The 18168-nt window shown below is 36.2% G+C and overlaps 1 protein-coding gene across 3 annotated transcripts; it reads right to left on the minus strand.

The window, feature by feature from the left end:
* Positions 1–1371: 1371 nt before the first annotated feature.
* Positions 1372–16450, minus strand: wdr5 (WD repeat domain 5). Of its 3 annotated transcripts, none has more exons than XM_015366960.2 (14): positions 16260–16450; positions 14711–14852; positions 12971–13079; positions 12603–12676; positions 12172–12261; positions 10645–10734; positions 10309–10392; positions 10158–10213; positions 9522–9568; positions 9096–9171; positions 8678–8711; positions 8370–8444; positions 7117–7204; positions 1372–6955 (listed from the first exon to the last, which is right to left on the minus strand). In XM_015366960.2, exons 2-14 carry the CDS (start codon positions 14789–14791, stop codon positions 6855–6857), a joined length of 1005 nt encoding a protein of 334 aa, XP_015222446.1. In that variant the 5' UTR covers positions 14792–14852; positions 16260–16450; the 3' UTR covers positions 1372–6854. The 3 variants fall into 3 exon arrangements, with proteins under 3 accessions (XP_015222446.1, XP_015222448.1, XP_006640726.1); XM_015366962.2 differs by having other exon boundaries at positions 16256–16450; XM_006640663.3 differs by having other exon boundaries at positions 16252–16450.
* Between the last annotated feature and the right edge of the window lie 1718 nt (positions 16451–18168).

The following is an 18168-nucleotide window of genomic DNA, read 5'->3' on the forward strand; positions in this document are numbered from 1 at the left end:
CATAAAGAAGCTACATAATTTAAACATACATTTGGGGTCTAATCTAAATGTTGCATCAACACACCTTATAAAATGAATTTAGAAATGCAGTTGAAAAAATACTTTTGAGAAATGGTCACACTTGTGTTGGAAAGCTGATGAGGATTTATAAATGATAGATGGGAAATAGACTTCTGCCTGAAATTCAAAACGTAGTTGGGAGCCTAAAGTATAAACCAGGCCTTAGAGTTAAATGTATATTTTTGCACACCTTAAATGCCAAACCACTGCATTTGTTTATGTGAAGGAAATAATATTTTTCTGAATTGGCTGTCAAACATATTCAACCTCAGGGAAAGCCCCCAAAAACGAATACTGTAGAAATGAAATTCTAATTTGGAATTTTTTTAATTCCCATTTTTTTTGTCATATATACATATACCCACTCAATGTACAAATGCCAGCTGTATTTTTCATCATGGTTCACAGCTACAAATCCTCCAAAACCACAGGCCATACAAGGTAAGTGTAAATAGTCCAGCTTGGGCCATTTTTACACAGCCACCTGGCAGGCTGGAATGGACATTATGTGACCTGGAGCCGAGAGAGGCCTGTCCAACTACCATAGGAATAATATACAGCCCAGTTCTACCCTAGGCAGCACTCCCCTGCTATTTATGCTGCTGCTGGAGTCACGCTCAGCTAATGCCATCACTCCGCTGGGGCCCACACCACCCGCATCCCTGCGCTTAAGCAAGTACTTTGGGCAGCTCAGCTATTTAAAGGTCCTCAAACCAATTTCCAAACCAAAAATACATTTTTTTAAGAAACATGCATTTACAAAGATAGACTGATTAAAGGGGATACAAACGATTTTTTTTTCCTGATGTAGCAGAACTGCTGCATCATTCTTAACTCAACAATTCAAGTCCTGGCAAACTTACCATAAGAGAAGCAGCTAGTTCAATTTGGAAGGAGAGTTCAAGGGTTGAACACTAGCCTTGGCAACACTATACAACTGAGCCAAGAGAGGAAAGTTGGATGAAAATCATAAACCAAACCAAACTTCAGAAAGTTGCTATACTATATCAGTACTAAAATTGCTTATGACAAAAACCTGAAGTGAACAGCTTGATATCAAAATATAAAAACTGTATTCCACCTATCTGCAGCTATGCCCATTTATAATTATGGATTAACTTAACATGCACTGAACCATGTTTGATTTTGTAATGTTTCTACTTGTGAGCTCCATCATTACTTTTGTCCATAATAGCAAGACATCTTAAAATTGTATTATAAACCCAGTTTAAAAATATAAGAAATTATATTTCACATTTCATGATTCGTGGAAGCCCCCCAAACATTCTACTTTAGAGAAATACAACAACACATGTAAAAAAAATTTAATTGTAGGTCATAACTGTCAAAATGAGTATTCACAAAATCTGGATTGCTTTATGGCGATACAGATATGGTTTTCATGCTGTTCTCTATTACACTGCAGAATATTATAAATCCTTCAAAAATGTAAAAGTTATTTTACAAGTTCCCTCACCCAGCCTCCCCTCACCTTTTGAACAAAAGTTTCTAAATGGTGTACTACAAGCAAATCAGCAAAAACAAAGTCATCATTTTCTATATTGCTTGTAAAGCAACACATGAGCTAGAATTAGAAGCATAAAGTATATACAGAACTACTTTTAAACTTATTTCACAAGAAGGCCTTAAAATGTATTTGGTCACTGGACACCTCAGAACAACCATCATACTGCCCTTGTATCAATTTGAAATGAAACACTTGAGGCTCTGCACTGCAGGATCAAGAGCAAAGGGCAGAAAGAAGAAATGGCTAATGGAAAAGTAATGAATGATCAGAGATCTTGCACTAAAAAGATTCTCTTGCTTTTTTACAGCAAGGCATGCTGATTTTTACAAAGTGCAGAAATTTTCACACTTCCTCTGGTCAAGTCTGATGCTTTCTACTGAACAACTAGAAAATGTTTTCCATCTTAAAGTAGGTAAGGTGGGTACCTAACCTGGACCAAAGAAACCATGCTGCATAGTGTAGAGATGATTCCATGATACAATTACAGAACTTCAGATTACCAGTAATGATGGTTAACAAGGTTTACAGGGATGTGTTTAAAGAGTTAGAAGTGGCAGGGCAGATGACATACACATTAATTGAAGAGGTATTACATGAAAACAAGTTGTGCTCCCTCATTGTTGACTGAACTCTTTGTCGTTAAATTTTTGAAATTGTTTGTCATGTTATTGAGTTTCTTTCCTAACTTTTTTTAGGTATGAAGTTGAAGTCCTGTTCTGTTAGGATCTGTAAGATAACCACTCTGGACGCAGCCCTGAAACAATTCCCTCACAGGGAAGCTGCATCAGAAACCCAATACCATGAAATTATTTTGCAGTGGTTCACTAAAATTACTCTGTAGCTAGTTCTAAGGCTTTATGCTGGTGTCCTCTAAAGGCAGGTGTTCAGGAAATAACACTTTCTTCTGCCCAACAACTTTCTTAATAGGTTCTACTAAACCAATTGTCAATATTAGAAATGTTTGACAAAACATTAACAAATACCAGGCTACTGTACATAAATAATATTCTCTTCTGGATATTGAAAGTGCTGCTGGCAAACCTTCAAGCAAAATAAACAGAAGTATTGAAAAACAAATTTGTTTTTCTGATGATACCAGACAACTCCTATGTAGCAATTAAAGAATCAGTCTGACATAATACCAGAAGTGAGGAAATCAAAGAATGTCACAAACATGTTGCAACATACTGTAGCTTAAAATAATGACTGAGATAACCAAAGCTCAAACAAATTTAACTGGATAAATACAAAAAGTGTTTTTCTTTTGTTTTTCTTTCGCACAATAATGCTTCTGATTTTAAAATGTTTCTGAAAAATGGTAGCAAATTCTTCACATTCAAAATATAAAGATTTTAAATTGAACAATGGTGTTAAACGTTATACAGGCCGTTAAAATGATAGTTTACTAAGAAGAGTACAGCAGTGTAATTGCAGTGTCATACGTTCCGGGGCAATACTGCCGAGTATTGTTACACTTACATTGTAAGGTTTACTGCAGAGTCTCTTGTGTCGCTGTAATATTCTAATTATGAAAATTCACTAACCCTTTCATATATCACAATCCCAGGTGTAGGTATTTTTCAGTTAGTTATCAAAACAGAAATAAGGTAAATTATGTAGTCATTTAATCTATTGTAACTGGCTGTATGTCCTACATCTAAGATAACGCACAGCTGTTTCATGCAGGTTTAAAAATGGCATTTCAAACCAAACGGCCAGAGAAAAACAGCAGTAAATTAAAGAAAATTCCTTTTCTTCAATTTACACAGGTATGAAAGTCATTTCCAGGTGAAGTGAGTACTCTACATCCTTGAAACCATTCTGCCATTTCAGTTCACAACAATGCCTACCTTTGGTTTAATCTCTGTTTCCATCTACCTTTGGCTCTAGTCACCTCTAGTTAACCAAAATCTTGAATGTCTTAGGTAGGAAATACAAACCATTTAAATCTGTACACTTGCATGGCTAAAAAACAATAAATCCTATTTCACCTCCATCATTAGCACCATATTCCATTGATAAAAATCCAATGAAATCAGAATCCCATGTATACAATAGCCTACAATACCAAAGCACCATTCCCTCTTTCTTCTAAAAATGTTCTATTTCATCTGTACGGAACAAAGTATTTCCTTTTGTGGTTTTCACTGTTGTAAATAGATCTTACCAAATATTTTTCCTCCCTCGTTTCTCATTCACAAATCATATGGTGCAATATTACGTCTCCGAGTTCTTATCAGTAACCATAGCAGATTTCAAATGAAGCTTTGAAACCAGCTACTGTACTGGGTATATTTGTTATCTCGCTTAGAAAACTACAAAGGCGCTGCAAATGTACAGTTGGCACAGACTACAGAGGCTAAACATTCCCTACAAGCTATTCTCAACAAGCAGTCATTCCACCTTGTCATAAAAAGTAGTACCTTTTATTACTTTATATTGAATGGCAACCATAATCTCCACCTTATAACCACAGGCTTCAACCAAACAAGGGAGGGCACAGTTAAAACAAAGGTTTACACCAGAAACAAAGTACAGACACGAATTAGCCTGAAAAACTTTCAGAACTGCAACATATTGTCAATGCCATCCACGTCTATTCTGTGACACTGACTGAGAGCACAAGATCATGTGCTTAAAACATTTTCAGACAACATGTATTACTGGCTACACAGTTTTTTAATGCCAGCAAGCTTACAACAATGTTTTCCCAATGTGAATAAGCTACTATTAGTTTATTTTGATATACTGCTTGCTGAACAAAAAAGGATCGGTCTGTAATACTCTGTATTTAATAAAAACCAGGGTGCAAAACATTTTTGTAACTGCAGTTTAACTACACAGAAGCTGCCCAAAACCAGCTGAACCAAAGATGAATTACAAAAGTCTGGTTGCCTGCCAGAGCCCCTCCAAAAGATACTGTATAATTGTCTCAAGTTAATACGGGGCCACTTCGCTTCATTTATAAACTTAAATGCAAAATGTCTGTCTATTATTTTTATGTGAATGCAAAACAATTCCTTACATTCTAAATGCTTAGTTAAGAATTCTATGCTACTGCTTTGTTAAACATTGAGTTTGTTTTACAAGATGGCATCATTGCACACAACTGTAAGTCATTCCATTTTCACACAGTAGGGATATAGTGTTGCATCAAGGGGATGCATACTGCTAGTAAAGGTTTTAATGGAGAAAGCTTTGACAAGTGGGTCTAAAGAAAAACTTGAATGTTTTGTCACTTTTGGGGTTTCAGTGCACAGTTCTTAGTTCTATTTACCTGCAAAGAGATCCTTTCATTTTTAAATTTCAGTGGTTTAGTATTTTTGTGTAATATTACACTCAAATTAAAACTATTTCAAAGACTCGCTAAAGACTTTTGAATTTTCTAACCAAAATAAATAGAAACCCAGCAAGGCAGGAAATGTTCAATAAATATGGTCCTAAGACCTCTACCAAATCTATTTTTGTCTCCAATTTATATTTTTACTCTGCCAATTTGAAACTGCTGACTACAAACACAAACCGGTTTTAAGCCAGGACTTCTGTACTGCAAATGTTCTCCAATACCCCCAATTGTCACAGCCTTTTGTTATTTGACACACCGCATGCTCCGGAGCTCCTTCAAGGAGAGTTTGTGCTGAAAGGAGTGGCACATCTCCCAGTGATGCAACTATAAGCTTCTGTGTGCCTGCAAGGTCCCAGGAGTCAGTCACAGTAAGAGCCAGAACTTCGGCCAGCTTAAATTCTCTTAACTCAAGTGTGGGCTGTTACTGGCAGAATCCTGGTCAACCAATCCTGGTTGTCTAATGGCAAGATCATGATCAAAGAGCTGACGTCTGAACAATGTGCTGCAATTACTGGGATCTTTGCCCATTTATAACAGGTTTTTACTTAGAATTCTGGGTGCAGTTATCAATCCAGCTTCAACCTTCAACCTGGAGCAGATGTGCTGTATGACATCAACCCCACATCAGGACTATAAATGATTACTGATGATTGCAAACATTTTCATTTCTCAACTGACAGCTCATAACTAAGCAATGACAAACAAATACGACCACTTGCTGAACAAGTGATGTATTGTTTAACACATTTAACTACTTCTTTGTTTGGAAAGGGGAACTGTTTTAATTAAAAGGGGCAGCAAAATATAATAGAAAAATTAATGGCTTACAGATATTCAATAAGCAGAAATATATACACATATGTTGGAACACCAGTACTTGTTATCAAAGCAATTAAAGACAGAGTCCATCTGTCTCTGAAACTGGGTTGAAAAAAAGTGTCAGAATTCTGGCAGGTGAATAGGTTGTATATTCCACTTATGTGACAACTTAAATGCCAAGCACAGCAAAGACTAATCATTCTTCATCAACACAGAGTGACTTCATTGAGTTTAGTCGACATTATACTGCTGCAAACTGATTTACATAGTAATATTCGCTTTGAGACCTAAGGTTAGATTGTAATGTTTGGTACAATGTAGGTGGGAGGGAGACCGATTACTATGAAGTATAACATCAAAAATAATTATTTCCAGCTTTGGCAGTTTTCGAGAAGGTAAAAGACACATGCGAGTCTCATTTAAACCTACTGCTACACTGTTTCTTCCATTGCGCAGAATGTCTAAGCTGCTGTTTGACCATAATTCTAGTTAACATCTAAACATTAAACAATTTGTGTTTTAGATCAGGTAATTCAATTGCAAGTTGCATTTTTGTCTTCGTTTGTTTTTACTTAATGCCATATTTCTATCAGGTCCGGTTTCTGGAAACTTAAAGCCCCTGTGACCATCATTTAAGCCTGGAATACTAAACTGCAATCTTTTTGTGGATGAGTATTAGTGTCGCATTGAAATCATCCTGCCTTCCTCAGGAAAGGAAAAAACAGTACACTTCTAATATTATTTAGCACTGGTAAAGCTATGTCTGACCAAGCTGCCACTATTAATACAATGTTGAACAAAGCTAACCCCTTTTTTCAGCAAGCAGTTGATTTAACGACTAAAATTTAATAAGTAAACACAAAGATACATTTCACACTTTAAAATAAGGCCTTAAAAAGAGAAAGCGAGAGAGCTTAGAAGTTGTGGTTTTAGGAGGGGGAGGATTTGCTCATTAGAAAAAAGTGGATTTGACCATGTTCTTAACAGCTCAAGCAACTGCCTCCAATCTGTATTTTCAGCTTTCCCTCACACATCTGCCAGCCCCTGCTGGGTCCCGGGGCAAGCCTGCAAAAAGTCCTCTTTTGAAAGCTTTTCCTCCACTTAGCAGTCACTCTTCCAGAGTTTGATGGTTTTGTCGTTTTCTAGCGCTGCAGAGGCAATGATGTTTTCTGTTGGGTGACAGGCTGTAGAGATCACAACGTCTTCATAAAAAAAAACAGAAAAGTGCAATTTAGCCACATTTAGTAAAGTTGTCCCTGTATAGTACAGTAGTAACTAAAGTTGACTGACGTACAATACAGATAGAAGTAACACCAAAAGTGCCTTAGCTTATCAAGGCACACAGACTCACTAAAGCACTTACCCGTGTGGCCCTGTAACTTCTGTACAATTTCCTTGGTCTGTAAATTCCAAATATATACCATGTTATCCTCTGAGCCCGAGACAATCCACTGTAAAGGAAGAAATGGACAGAATACCATGATAAGAACTAATAATCCAACCTTGAGTGAAACAAAGATGTTGTGAAAAAGCAAAGGAACATAAAGATGAGATTTTCGAAGTATTAAACATCACAGGGAGCTATGAAGTTCTAGGTTACACACTCCATGGTACAGTTAGAGACTGCTGCCAGAATCAAGTGTCCATTATTTTAATTCCACAAATGTATATTCTGTAGCGCTAAAAGTGTGTTAGGACATTCCCACAAAATCTGCCTAACATTGCCAATGTTAAATGAATGATGTAACACACATACTAATAACAATCGTAAGAATCATAATCTCAACAGGATCAAACTGATGTTTTTCAATTTCATCTACATAAGATAAACTATATTTATAAATATAGAATAATAAACTAACCAAAATGTGCATCCCCTCGTACTTTTTGTCTTCATGGCACTGGTATTAGTCTGAATTCTGCCATTTTCAACATACATATTTATTGATCAGCTACTGTTTCTAAAAGTGATCAACTGCTTCTGAATGTAGTATTCGGTCATGTTTTTATTAGGGCTTTAATTTCATAATCATCCTGTAGAACAACTTGTGTAGCAGCTTTGGTTTTCTTACATGATGAAATTTGAGGCAACACCACCCCGTACTAGTATCAGGTATGCTTGTGTGACAGTACTTCTTACACATATAAAAAACATAGCATGCTTTCCCCAACAATGACAACACAATGGCAGCAATTTGGCAGTGTCATCTATGTTATATGTTATCATAATTCAGGCCTTTGTGCATTTGACACAGATGGTGAGGCACTGTCCTTGGCCCAACTCTGCAGATCATTAATGAGTTGTTTAAAATGCCCACCACTGCACACTATTTTAAAAATTTAAGTTTTATAAAATACTTTACATCATTATTCACAAAGAAAGCCTCTTAAAATTTTCAAAACATTCCATCCATGATTAAACATTATTGTGAAAGGGGTCTACTTACAATAAACTTTATTTAGAGTTTGAAGAAAGGCCTTCCATTTGCAACCTCTCCCTTATGTGCTTAAAACCTTAATTAGGATCTTACACCATAAACATTGTACATTTTCACCTTACCTTTTTAGATTACTGCATCATTCAACATACTGCACAGCACACTGTAATTAACTCACCTTTCCACCAGTGACAGAGAAGTTTGCAAATATACAGTACTTCTCATTTTTATGGCCAGTATATGTTTTCAAGCACTGGAAAAAAAAAGACAAGTATTTATTGAAAGTGAAGTAAAAACATCCTGTGCTGCATGAACTGCACAAAATAAAATTTATAAAAATAAAATATTAGCCAAGTGACAACAAGAGTACAGCATATAATGTAAACAATTTAAGTTTTTTTTAAGAACGGGAACGGGAATTAGTGAATCTGTACTAGGACCACCATTCTTCCCAATATATATCAGTGATCAGAATGGAGAACTAACCTTTCCTTTGCTGTAGTCCCAAAGCTTCAGAGTGCTGCAATCAAACCACAGGACAGAGGTTTAGTCAAGTAAGAAAATGCTGGCAATAAATATATCAATGGATTCTGAATATCACTGAGACAAGGTTTCTGTGTAGAGACCATTCAAGAAGCTACATTTCTTTAGCCTAAACCTGATATAAACAATGTGTAATTTTATATTTTTACCAAGACTTGTAATATCCATATTCATGAACAAAAGAGCAGGGATAACTTATGTTACTACACATCTAGCAGAAAGCTTCAGTTGTCAAATAACATCAAGCTATGGTGAACAAAACTTTTATTTTAAATATATATATAAAACACTGTAGAAACCTAGCTCTCTTTTCATGATTTTTCCTCCTCCCACTGCAATGGCTGAAAAGATTTCAACTCACTTATCCAGGGTTGCTGCCAATATGTATTTGCCATTGGGAGAAAACTTCACAAATGACACAGGGGGGTTGTCATCATCTGTTACAGAAACACAAAATACAGATCAGCCTATGACACAGCATGTAAGTTCATGTATGAAATGGGAACTTTGTAAAATGTAAATACTGTTACATAATTACAAATAACTGTCACAGTGATTATCATTTACAATATCATAGATGAACACCAATAACTTAAACGAATATATATAATTAATTAAGGCTGTCTTTTGAAACAGAATATAAGACAAAGTGACCAGAACTTTAAAGTTGATTGAATATATTAAACAGAACATTTGTTTAGGTTCTGGGAATAACGGCATCCCAAAACCGTAAAACAAATGTGTTGCTAAAAGCTGTGCACACAAGTGCCCACTAGTAACCTCTCACCAATTAGCGTTTTCAGACACTGTCCTGATGCTGTGTCCCAGATTCGACTGCAAATACAAACAGAAACATCTTAAGTAAAACCTTTCACTGCTATAAAAGGTACAATGTTGAACAAAGCTAACACTGGGGACTGAAAATGCACTCAGATTTCAAATACTCTTCCTTATCAATCTTTTCAGAAAGAAAACAACAAGCATCACTAGGACAAAGAACAATCGCTCACAATTCCATCTGAGACCTTTCATATTAATGAAAAATGATAGAACAAAATTTACTTTGGAATGTGTGCCATTTTCTTTCATTCTGGTTTTGGTCCCATGAACCTGCACTTCATTAAAATATAATGCCAATAGTTGTGAAATCACTAGTCTACTATTACTAGAATGCACAAGCTGCCTGTTGTCTCTCCAGGGTAAGGTGGACAATAATCGGCCAGGGTTCTCTTAGCTTTACCGTGACTTGTTGGCTCCCTGTAGGCCTGTAGTCAACTGGTGGTAAACCTTAATCAATTTTTGTTTTGATTTACTACACTTAAACACATATTGGACACCATCATTCTTTGACAGTAAAATGACACCTCTCTTTTTAATAAGGACAAAGTACATAAAGTAACACTTCTTGTTATAATGCACATACCAGAGACCGTCATAACTGCTGGAGACAATGAGAGATCCATCTCTATTGAAATGTACCTGTAATTAGAGGAGGAAGAAAATATATTGCCAGAGGACACTGGATGAATGTTAAAATCTTCCATTTATACTGAAAAAACACAAAATGCACTTACAGCAGATACAGGATCAGAGTGAGCTGGCAACGTCTTCAAACACTTCCCTGTTTTAACATCCCATATCCTAACACTTTCGTCAAACTGCAGAGACAATAAATCTTTGTATGAATCTACAGATTACAAAACCATGGGGAACGCACAAAGTAATATGTATTTCTTTAGGAAACAGTGACATTAACATGCCGTAGCATTTCAAGTAACAGCACTAGAAAAATCTAATGAAAAAGCAAATTATTTCGTCTTAGCTGAAAAATAGCTATATGAAATTGGCCACGATATTAGCTTGCTATTTTTTCAAACTGATGCAAGCAAAAGATTTGAGAGTGAACTCACCGATCCTGAAACAATCAGATTGGACTGGGGATTGAAGTTACAGCAGAAAACATAGTTACTGTGCCCCTTCAATGTTTTCAAGCATTTGCCCTGAAAAACATTTAAATCCATTAACACACATAGCAGTAGGAGTAGGATGCTGTTAGTATACAGTTTTGCCACAACTAAACAAAAATACTAAATTGCAGTCCGTGAGATCAAAAGAACAGGAAACAAATGTTTTTATTCTCTAGATTCAAAAGGCCAAAAAGTCTACTCCATTATTCATTTTTAAGAATTTAAATAAAAATGCAATTGCTATTCCTGATTCTGTACAGGGATTTCTCACAGATATCACGTCTTCATTTATCTTCCATAACCTTGGAATTGCCCTTTCCTTCATACATCAAATTTGCGAAGTGCTAATTATTTTGAACATTTTCTCAAGAAAGAACCAAAAACTGCAAATGTGAAGGATACAAAATATTTTCCAAAATACAAAAATGGGGAAAGGCAGTAAATTAAAGTTCAGTAGATGAGAGAGAGCATCTGACATTGTGAGTTTTTGACGAAAATTTAACCTAGCCAATATTTCTCCATAAGAACAATTTCTTTAATGAAATTTAAAAGTGTGTCGTGGCCTCTGCTCAACCTCATGAAATTGCATCTAACCCACTGGCAAAAAGATGAGTGTCTTAAAGATAGTAATCACAAAGAAGAAGTAGACGGGAGCTCAACTGCAGACAGTTCAGCAGGACTGAATTTTCATCAGCTCTGTTTTATGGCTACCAAACCTCCTTCCAGCACAAAAAGGATGCATACTGGACAAAAGCACGTGCTGAAGATGCTCTCCTAAGAGGCATCTGCCATTTTTCACACAGTCCCATGGTCCCTAGCACAATTAGCATCCACTGGAAAAGCAATAAAGCTGCATGACAAGGCTATGATAGCCTGGCTGATGAAATACAACCAAACGCCAGCACAGCCCAGGCAGTTGTGCACTGCCAGTTAAAGTATCCTAGTTTCGGTCAGCCAAGGACACAGCCCAGATCCAAAAATATCAGAACTCAGGTGGAACTCTATGGGCCTAGACTTGCCGAGTCACTTGTGAGCTCCTTATTACTGAATTGCCACCTAAATTTGGAGAGCTGTTAAAGAAAAACGTTGACGCAATAGCACAAAAGCAGCACTGTGGTTACCATAGTAATTCCAGATGTATGTTTTTTTACCAAGTAGTTACTATGGTGATGGTGCTGATGCAGACAGCAAAGGCTGTTACTTTCTAAACACATTTCCGCTAAGAGTTACTTTAGGTTCCAAGGATCCGAGCAGCTTTTGATCTTAACGTAAAGAGGTGCACTTACTCAACACATGGCTATTAATAGTAAAACTTACATTCTATTTAACATATGAAGCATGAATCATGTCACAATCTTGTATAGATTTTTTTTTTTTTTAAAAGAGGCAGGAATTCTAACGCGTGTTGTCGAGTTCTAATTCAGTACAAAGTTTAGGCTAAAAAAGAAAAAACAGCAGTAGTGATCTAACCGAGCTGACATCCCAGATTTTAAGAGTCTTGTCATCGGAGGCAGACACAAGGAGATTGGAGTCAGAGGACCAGGCCACGTCTGAGATCCCCTGGATGGAAAAAAGGAAATGAGTTAAGGAAAGTCAATTACCTGATGCAAGCTCAGACCACATTTTTAGAAATTAATTAACTTAGAAAATCTATACAAGCCATAACTTGTATTTACAGAATATTACTGAGCAATAAGGATTTTTATTTGCTTAATCAAAGATTTTAGAATATATAAAATGCACAAAAAGTGTAAATATAAAGAACAATTTCAATGATTCAATTTCAGAAACCATGTACTTGTAAGAACAAAAACTACAATAACATTTACACAACAGATAGCTGGTTAACAATAAACAGATGTAAAACAAAACTGTTAAAGCCAAAGAAAATATTAACTTACAAGTTTGTGACCTGATATTGTTTTCTCAAATTTTCCATCATACGCTCCCCATATTTTGATCAGTTTATCAGCAGCTGTGAGATTAAGAATATTTTTACAAATTTTATTTACTTTTATGAATGCAATTAACAATACCATTGTGTAGAGACATCATAAAGCAATGCTTCTATGATGATATCGGATTGCAAAAATCACCAAAATAAGTCACTCATGAATAAAAAAAAGAAATCATTTACACCTGCGAGCAAACTATGTAAATACATAAAGACTTTCAGTAAATGCTGTGCACATCTAAAGAGTCACGGCAATATCTTTCACAAGGCCTTGCTCATAGACGGGAAAAGGAACTTGTAAATTAGAATTCTTACAGGAGCTGGCCAGCCACTCCCCGCTAGGGCTGAATTTCACAGATGAGACAGCTTTTGTGTGGCCAGCCAATGTAAACTTCAAGGTGTAATTGGGCTTCACTGGTGCCGACTGCAAAGTGAGATAACAAAAGAAGGTAAACAAGTTACCAACAATACCCTCAAGAAAATGCTTCAAACTTAAAACTGTACATTATACACATCCTAGCAACGGGTATATATATATATTTTTAATTGCAATGCACAATAATGAAAGCGAACACTACCATTAAATCAGTCCAACTTTTTACCAAAGTTGTGTGTTCTTCACATCTCATCAGAAAAGACTGGCCATTAAAAGGGCATCTTAAGAAATTATCACTTAAAAATAATGCTGATCCAAGAAGTAAGAAAATTATAACATGAGGCCTCCCAAGTGGCTCCACTGGTAAAGACACGGCCCAAGAACAAGTTGAGCTGTGGTCACAGGTTTAAGCCTGAGTCTCGTCATAGGCTGGCTGTGAACAGGGGCTAAGCATTGCTAAGTGTAAGCAGAGAGTAAATCGGTCAGGGCTCTCAGTTCTCCGTGACCCCTGCAGGCACTCGGGTGCTTGCTGTCAAGCTTTGGTCAAGGTGCCTCTCTTCCAATCGGCACTGAGCCTAAAGAGTAGAGGGCGGTGTGCCTGTGACATATTCAAAAAAAACGTTTTTAATGTTTTTTTTTTACTCAGACAGGTCAGAGGACTCAGCTTATACTTCATCATTCTCCCTTGTGCAGTGGCAAGGTAAGTAGGGGTGAGCCCAGATGTAAAACAACACACAATTTGGAATAACCAAAACTGCAAGTATAGCAAAACTGGCAATTCTAAATTTCTAAAAAAATCGCTATAAAACACTGCATCCAAACAAATACTTTTGCCACACTGATCAAACTGCACACAAGGCAATAAGCTTCTTCCTTGAACAACAGCTGACATCAGTATATAAATGAATTTAAACATACATGGATCAAATCAAAGGACTACTGCTGTCACGATACAGAATATGATTTTAATCTGTAATAAAAAGGCTAAAATAATAATTATAACTTGTAACGTTACTGTTTTTGCAGAATTTCTTATAGATTTTAGATCATATGAAAAATATGCTTCTCTGAAACAAACTTTCTACAGAAATTGAGCATACAATAATAATTTGTGGAATTTCTGACCACAACTGTGTCACAACAATAGACATTTTCCTGTAAGCAAGTAAAAATTAACATTTATACTCTTTAGCTCATTAAAATGTCTATGGCAAAGAGACTATTCACCAGCAAGCTATGTAAACAGCTAACTACATTCCTAAATCATTTACACTTTAGTATATTAATAGCAAAGATACTAATTTACTTGAAATCCAAAGGGTGTGAATAATATATAGGATCAAATCTTACATTTGCTGTGTAAAATAAGTTTACAATATTTCAAATGAGTTAATGCAATATTTGGACATGCTGCTGACCTGAAATTCAAATTGCAGTTAATCTACAAGATCCAACACTGAGGAAATTAAAAAATCAACTCAATACATTTAGAATGCTTACAAAGGGGGTCATTTTAAGGAATCATTTAACCTCTGTACAACAAATCTATACTTATCTAAAATGGAGGGGAAAATAAGTAGAGTTAAATACATATTTACAGTCAAAACAGACTCATCAATTCAAATGAAACTGACAACTCCCACCCGCCAAAAAAGAGTATGCATTCTGGCCCCTCCTACCTTGCTCTGACTAGCAGATGCTGATGAAGCAGACTGTGTTTTAGTGGCTTCAGTTTCTGGTTTCTTCTCCTCTGTTGCCATGGTTACTGAGCAAGTGAATCAGATCTTCGGAATAGGTGCCAGAGCAGCCAGACGATCACAACTAAAAATAATAGAAGCTTGTTGTTTGCGCCCATTTAGTAAAAAAAAAACATACACCAAAACCAACAACACACACCAAAAGACACATAATTCTTATTTCATTTGCCCATTACTTGTAATTGAAACAGCTTCATTTTCAAAACATTTTTGTTTCCAAAACATGAATCTTCAAAATTAATATGTCTTATACAGATATTTTTAATTCAAGCATTGAATGTTCTTTATAAAATTGTATTCCATTTTAAAGGTCTGTTGTAACATTTGTACATTTTGTACACTGCAAAGTTCTAATACAGAAAGATGCTATGAAATAGATTTAAAATCTTTTGTGGGGCCAGGCCTTTCAACTGGACATGATAACTGATGATGATAAATATGGTTAATTATTTTCTGTAAGTCACAGAAATCAATGGCCATCAGTCATTAAGCTGGTTGGTTTAAAAACAAACTGAACCAAGGTTGTAATGCTTATGGTACTGAGACCTAAATAAGGCTAGCAGGTCAATTTAAGGTTACTGATCCTGCTTGTTGTATTTCACAACATAAATAAGAAGCTAATACACTAAGGAACGTTTCAGCTTCGCTGTTATGCGGAAGAGATAAAAATGAGCATGAATGACATGTCTTCACATAAATAATACAGTATATAAATCTACGTACCTAAACTACATTATTTGACATTCATCTTTTTTGTGAATGCCACCTGTATGAAGCGTGATCAAATCAAAACGTTACGGGTGAAGATTTCACCAAACCGGAATCTATATACGGTTAAAGTTTACCTTAGGAGGGACTTCAGCAGAAAGGTAGGTGAAATCCTTTAAAACAACACCTTAAATGGCACGAATTGGAACCTTCAGAACAGAATTGTTACCTAATGTAGCAACTAACCTTAAATCTGTTCACTTCAAATTGGCATTCAGGCGACAGGCTGCAGTACTGGAGTACGACAGTAAGAGTCGTCGTAATTCATAATTTACCTGCCCATCTACAACAACAGGACTACCGTAGGCTATAAACCGGGTACTCCGTTCTGTTTTTTTTTAATATAAAAAAGTCCACTAATCAAAAACACATAAGGCTTCTCTTACTCACAAGCAACTACTGAAGTCTTAAAAAAACTAAGATTATAGGTTAAACTACTTAATCAGTTACTGCGGCCTGGCACAGAAAACGCCAAAGCATCACTCAAAACCAGACATGCTTCCTTGATCACACCGTTCGAGCACATTTTTACACTGCGATTTTAGCTTCGCGTCTAAAAATCTCAGACCACTGCATTTCCACGTCTGCAACCCATCCCCCCAGTCTGCGTTAAAACCAAATCATTCAGGATTTTTTTTCCTTTCTTTGCACATGCATATTCTACTCCTTCCATTCAAACAATAAAAAATGCGCACCTACTCGCCTCTCAAAGGTCGTCTTTACGGTCACCGTTCGTTTTGTCACCAAATCGACGTCTTGGTTCGCCTTGCGAACCCTCCCTTTTGAACAATAACTGGAATATTGTCCTTCTTCTCTTTCTGTTGCAATGAAGAAGCTGCAGCTTGTTGGCTTCAGAGCTCAGGCGGGGAATGTGGCGACAGACGCACAGTGCGCATGTCCGCACGCATGAACATGTACTATATTTACGGCAAACAGGAAGGGACAAAAGTGGCGAGTAACTTTGCCGAGGTAAATTTAGTGAAGGACGAGAAAGCTGGGAAAATAACCCATGTGTGAAGTTGTAGGATCTTGCACTTCTTTCTTTTTATACACATTCCTGATTTCATTACATAAGACTATATTATTAATTGAAAGCTTATTTTGGTTGTATGTGACAAACTCTTAGCACTGTTCCCTCTGAATAACATTATGTCTGACCCACATTTGTTTTGAGACTTTTGATTAATTCCTGTGCCTGAACATTCATGATGTATATTATTACCATAATATTACCTCCCCAACTCTTTCATTTATCCTGTATCTTCTTGTGTTTTAATTCTTCACCAGAATTCTTCTTTCTGGTACCTGTAACATTGTTGTCACCTGCTAATGTTTTAGCTTCTGTTTTCTTTATTTTTCTCCTAACACTCCTTGCATTTAGGTACAAACACTCAAGTTGTTTATCTTTACTTTCCATGTATCTTTTTTTCTTCTTTAAATTCTCCCCCTTGCAATTGTAATGTAAATTACTATGAATCAAAACAATCTGTACCCTTTTCATTCAGATATAATCCTCTACGCTTAATTTGAACTGGAGCTGAGCTCCAGTACCATTTAATTTGAGACAGTTTGCACTTTACTTATATATATCCTTATCATGCGAAAAAGTGAACTTGCCAATTCATATCTTAAAACACATTTTACAAATGGTCAACGATTTCATCTTGGTGACTCCTTGAGTACATTTTTGTGCCAAATCTATATCTGCTGTTTCTGTATGAATACATACATTATACATGAGAAACATGCATTAAAAATAGATTTGAAGCTCAAAAAAGTGTAAACTGCACACTCCAGTATAGTTTGTCAGGGGAATGATATGGCACGTTTTGTGTATTCTAATATTGTGTGCTCAAACCTGCAACGATACTTTCCTAAAATCTAACGTGATGTATTAGATGAGGCTACTAGTTTGAAGAAATAAAGTGTGTTGATCCTGTTACTCACCTGCTCTTCTATCTATTTAAATCATGGTTTATGGGAAAAAAAGATGAGAATTTCACACATCTATTTTCTTCACGGGGTTGCAGGAGACCATTTGCAGGCCAGACACACACAAACCAGAACACCCAGAGGAAACCCACACAAACACAGCGAGAACATACAAACTCCACATAGTTAGCACCCCAGGATTTTAACCCAGGCCCCAGTGCTACAAGGCAGCAAAACTAGCTATTGTGCCATTGTGCTGCCCACAGTTTTGTCCTTAACTTTATTGATATTTGTCAAAGTGATTACCTATGGGCTATATACAGTATTGTCTATTGGGAGATTATACAGTGAGATTCAGGAAACCTACAGATCTGCCAAAAAGCCCATCAAAGAGTAAATGTTTCAAAAACATAACATGATTATGGTATTGGACATGACTAGTTAAGAAATTCTATTTCAATTTGATCCATAGAAGAATTGTGCTACTTATGCTAATGTCATCTGTCTCAATATGAGTAATAGCCACTGGGTGCTCACCTGTCCTTGCTAGATGCCCATCTGGTAGCCTTGAAATTAGTGTTATAGCACACTGCTGTTTATGTGAGGTTTCATTTGCAGTGTTCATGAGAACACAGTCTCCAACAATCAACCCTTCTCTTTTTCTTGTATTTTTCCTGACG

Source organism: Lepisosteus oculatus, chromosome 24 (assembly GCF_040954835.1).
Source record: "Lepisosteus oculatus isolate fLepOcu1 chromosome 24, fLepOcu1.hap2, whole genome shotgun sequence".
Taxonomy (NCBI): Eukaryota; Metazoa; Chordata; class Actinopteri; order Semionotiformes; family Lepisosteidae; genus Lepisosteus; species Lepisosteus oculatus.

Excerpts from the sequence above, each read along its gene's own strand:
- wdr5 (XM_015366960.2), bottom strand. The coding sequence starts at position 14,791 with ATGGCAACAGAGGAGAAGAAACCAGAAACTGAAGCCACTAAAACACAG. Across the intron at positions 13,080-14,710 it reads CATCTGCTAGTCAGAGCAAG|TCGGCACCAGTGAAGCCCAA; the intron begins GTAGGAGGGGCC and ends CTCACTTTGCAG. Across the intron at positions 6,956-7,116 it reads GAAGTTACAGGGCCACACGG|ACGTTGTGATCTCTACAGCC; the intron begins GTAAGTGCTTTA and ends TTTTTTATGAAG.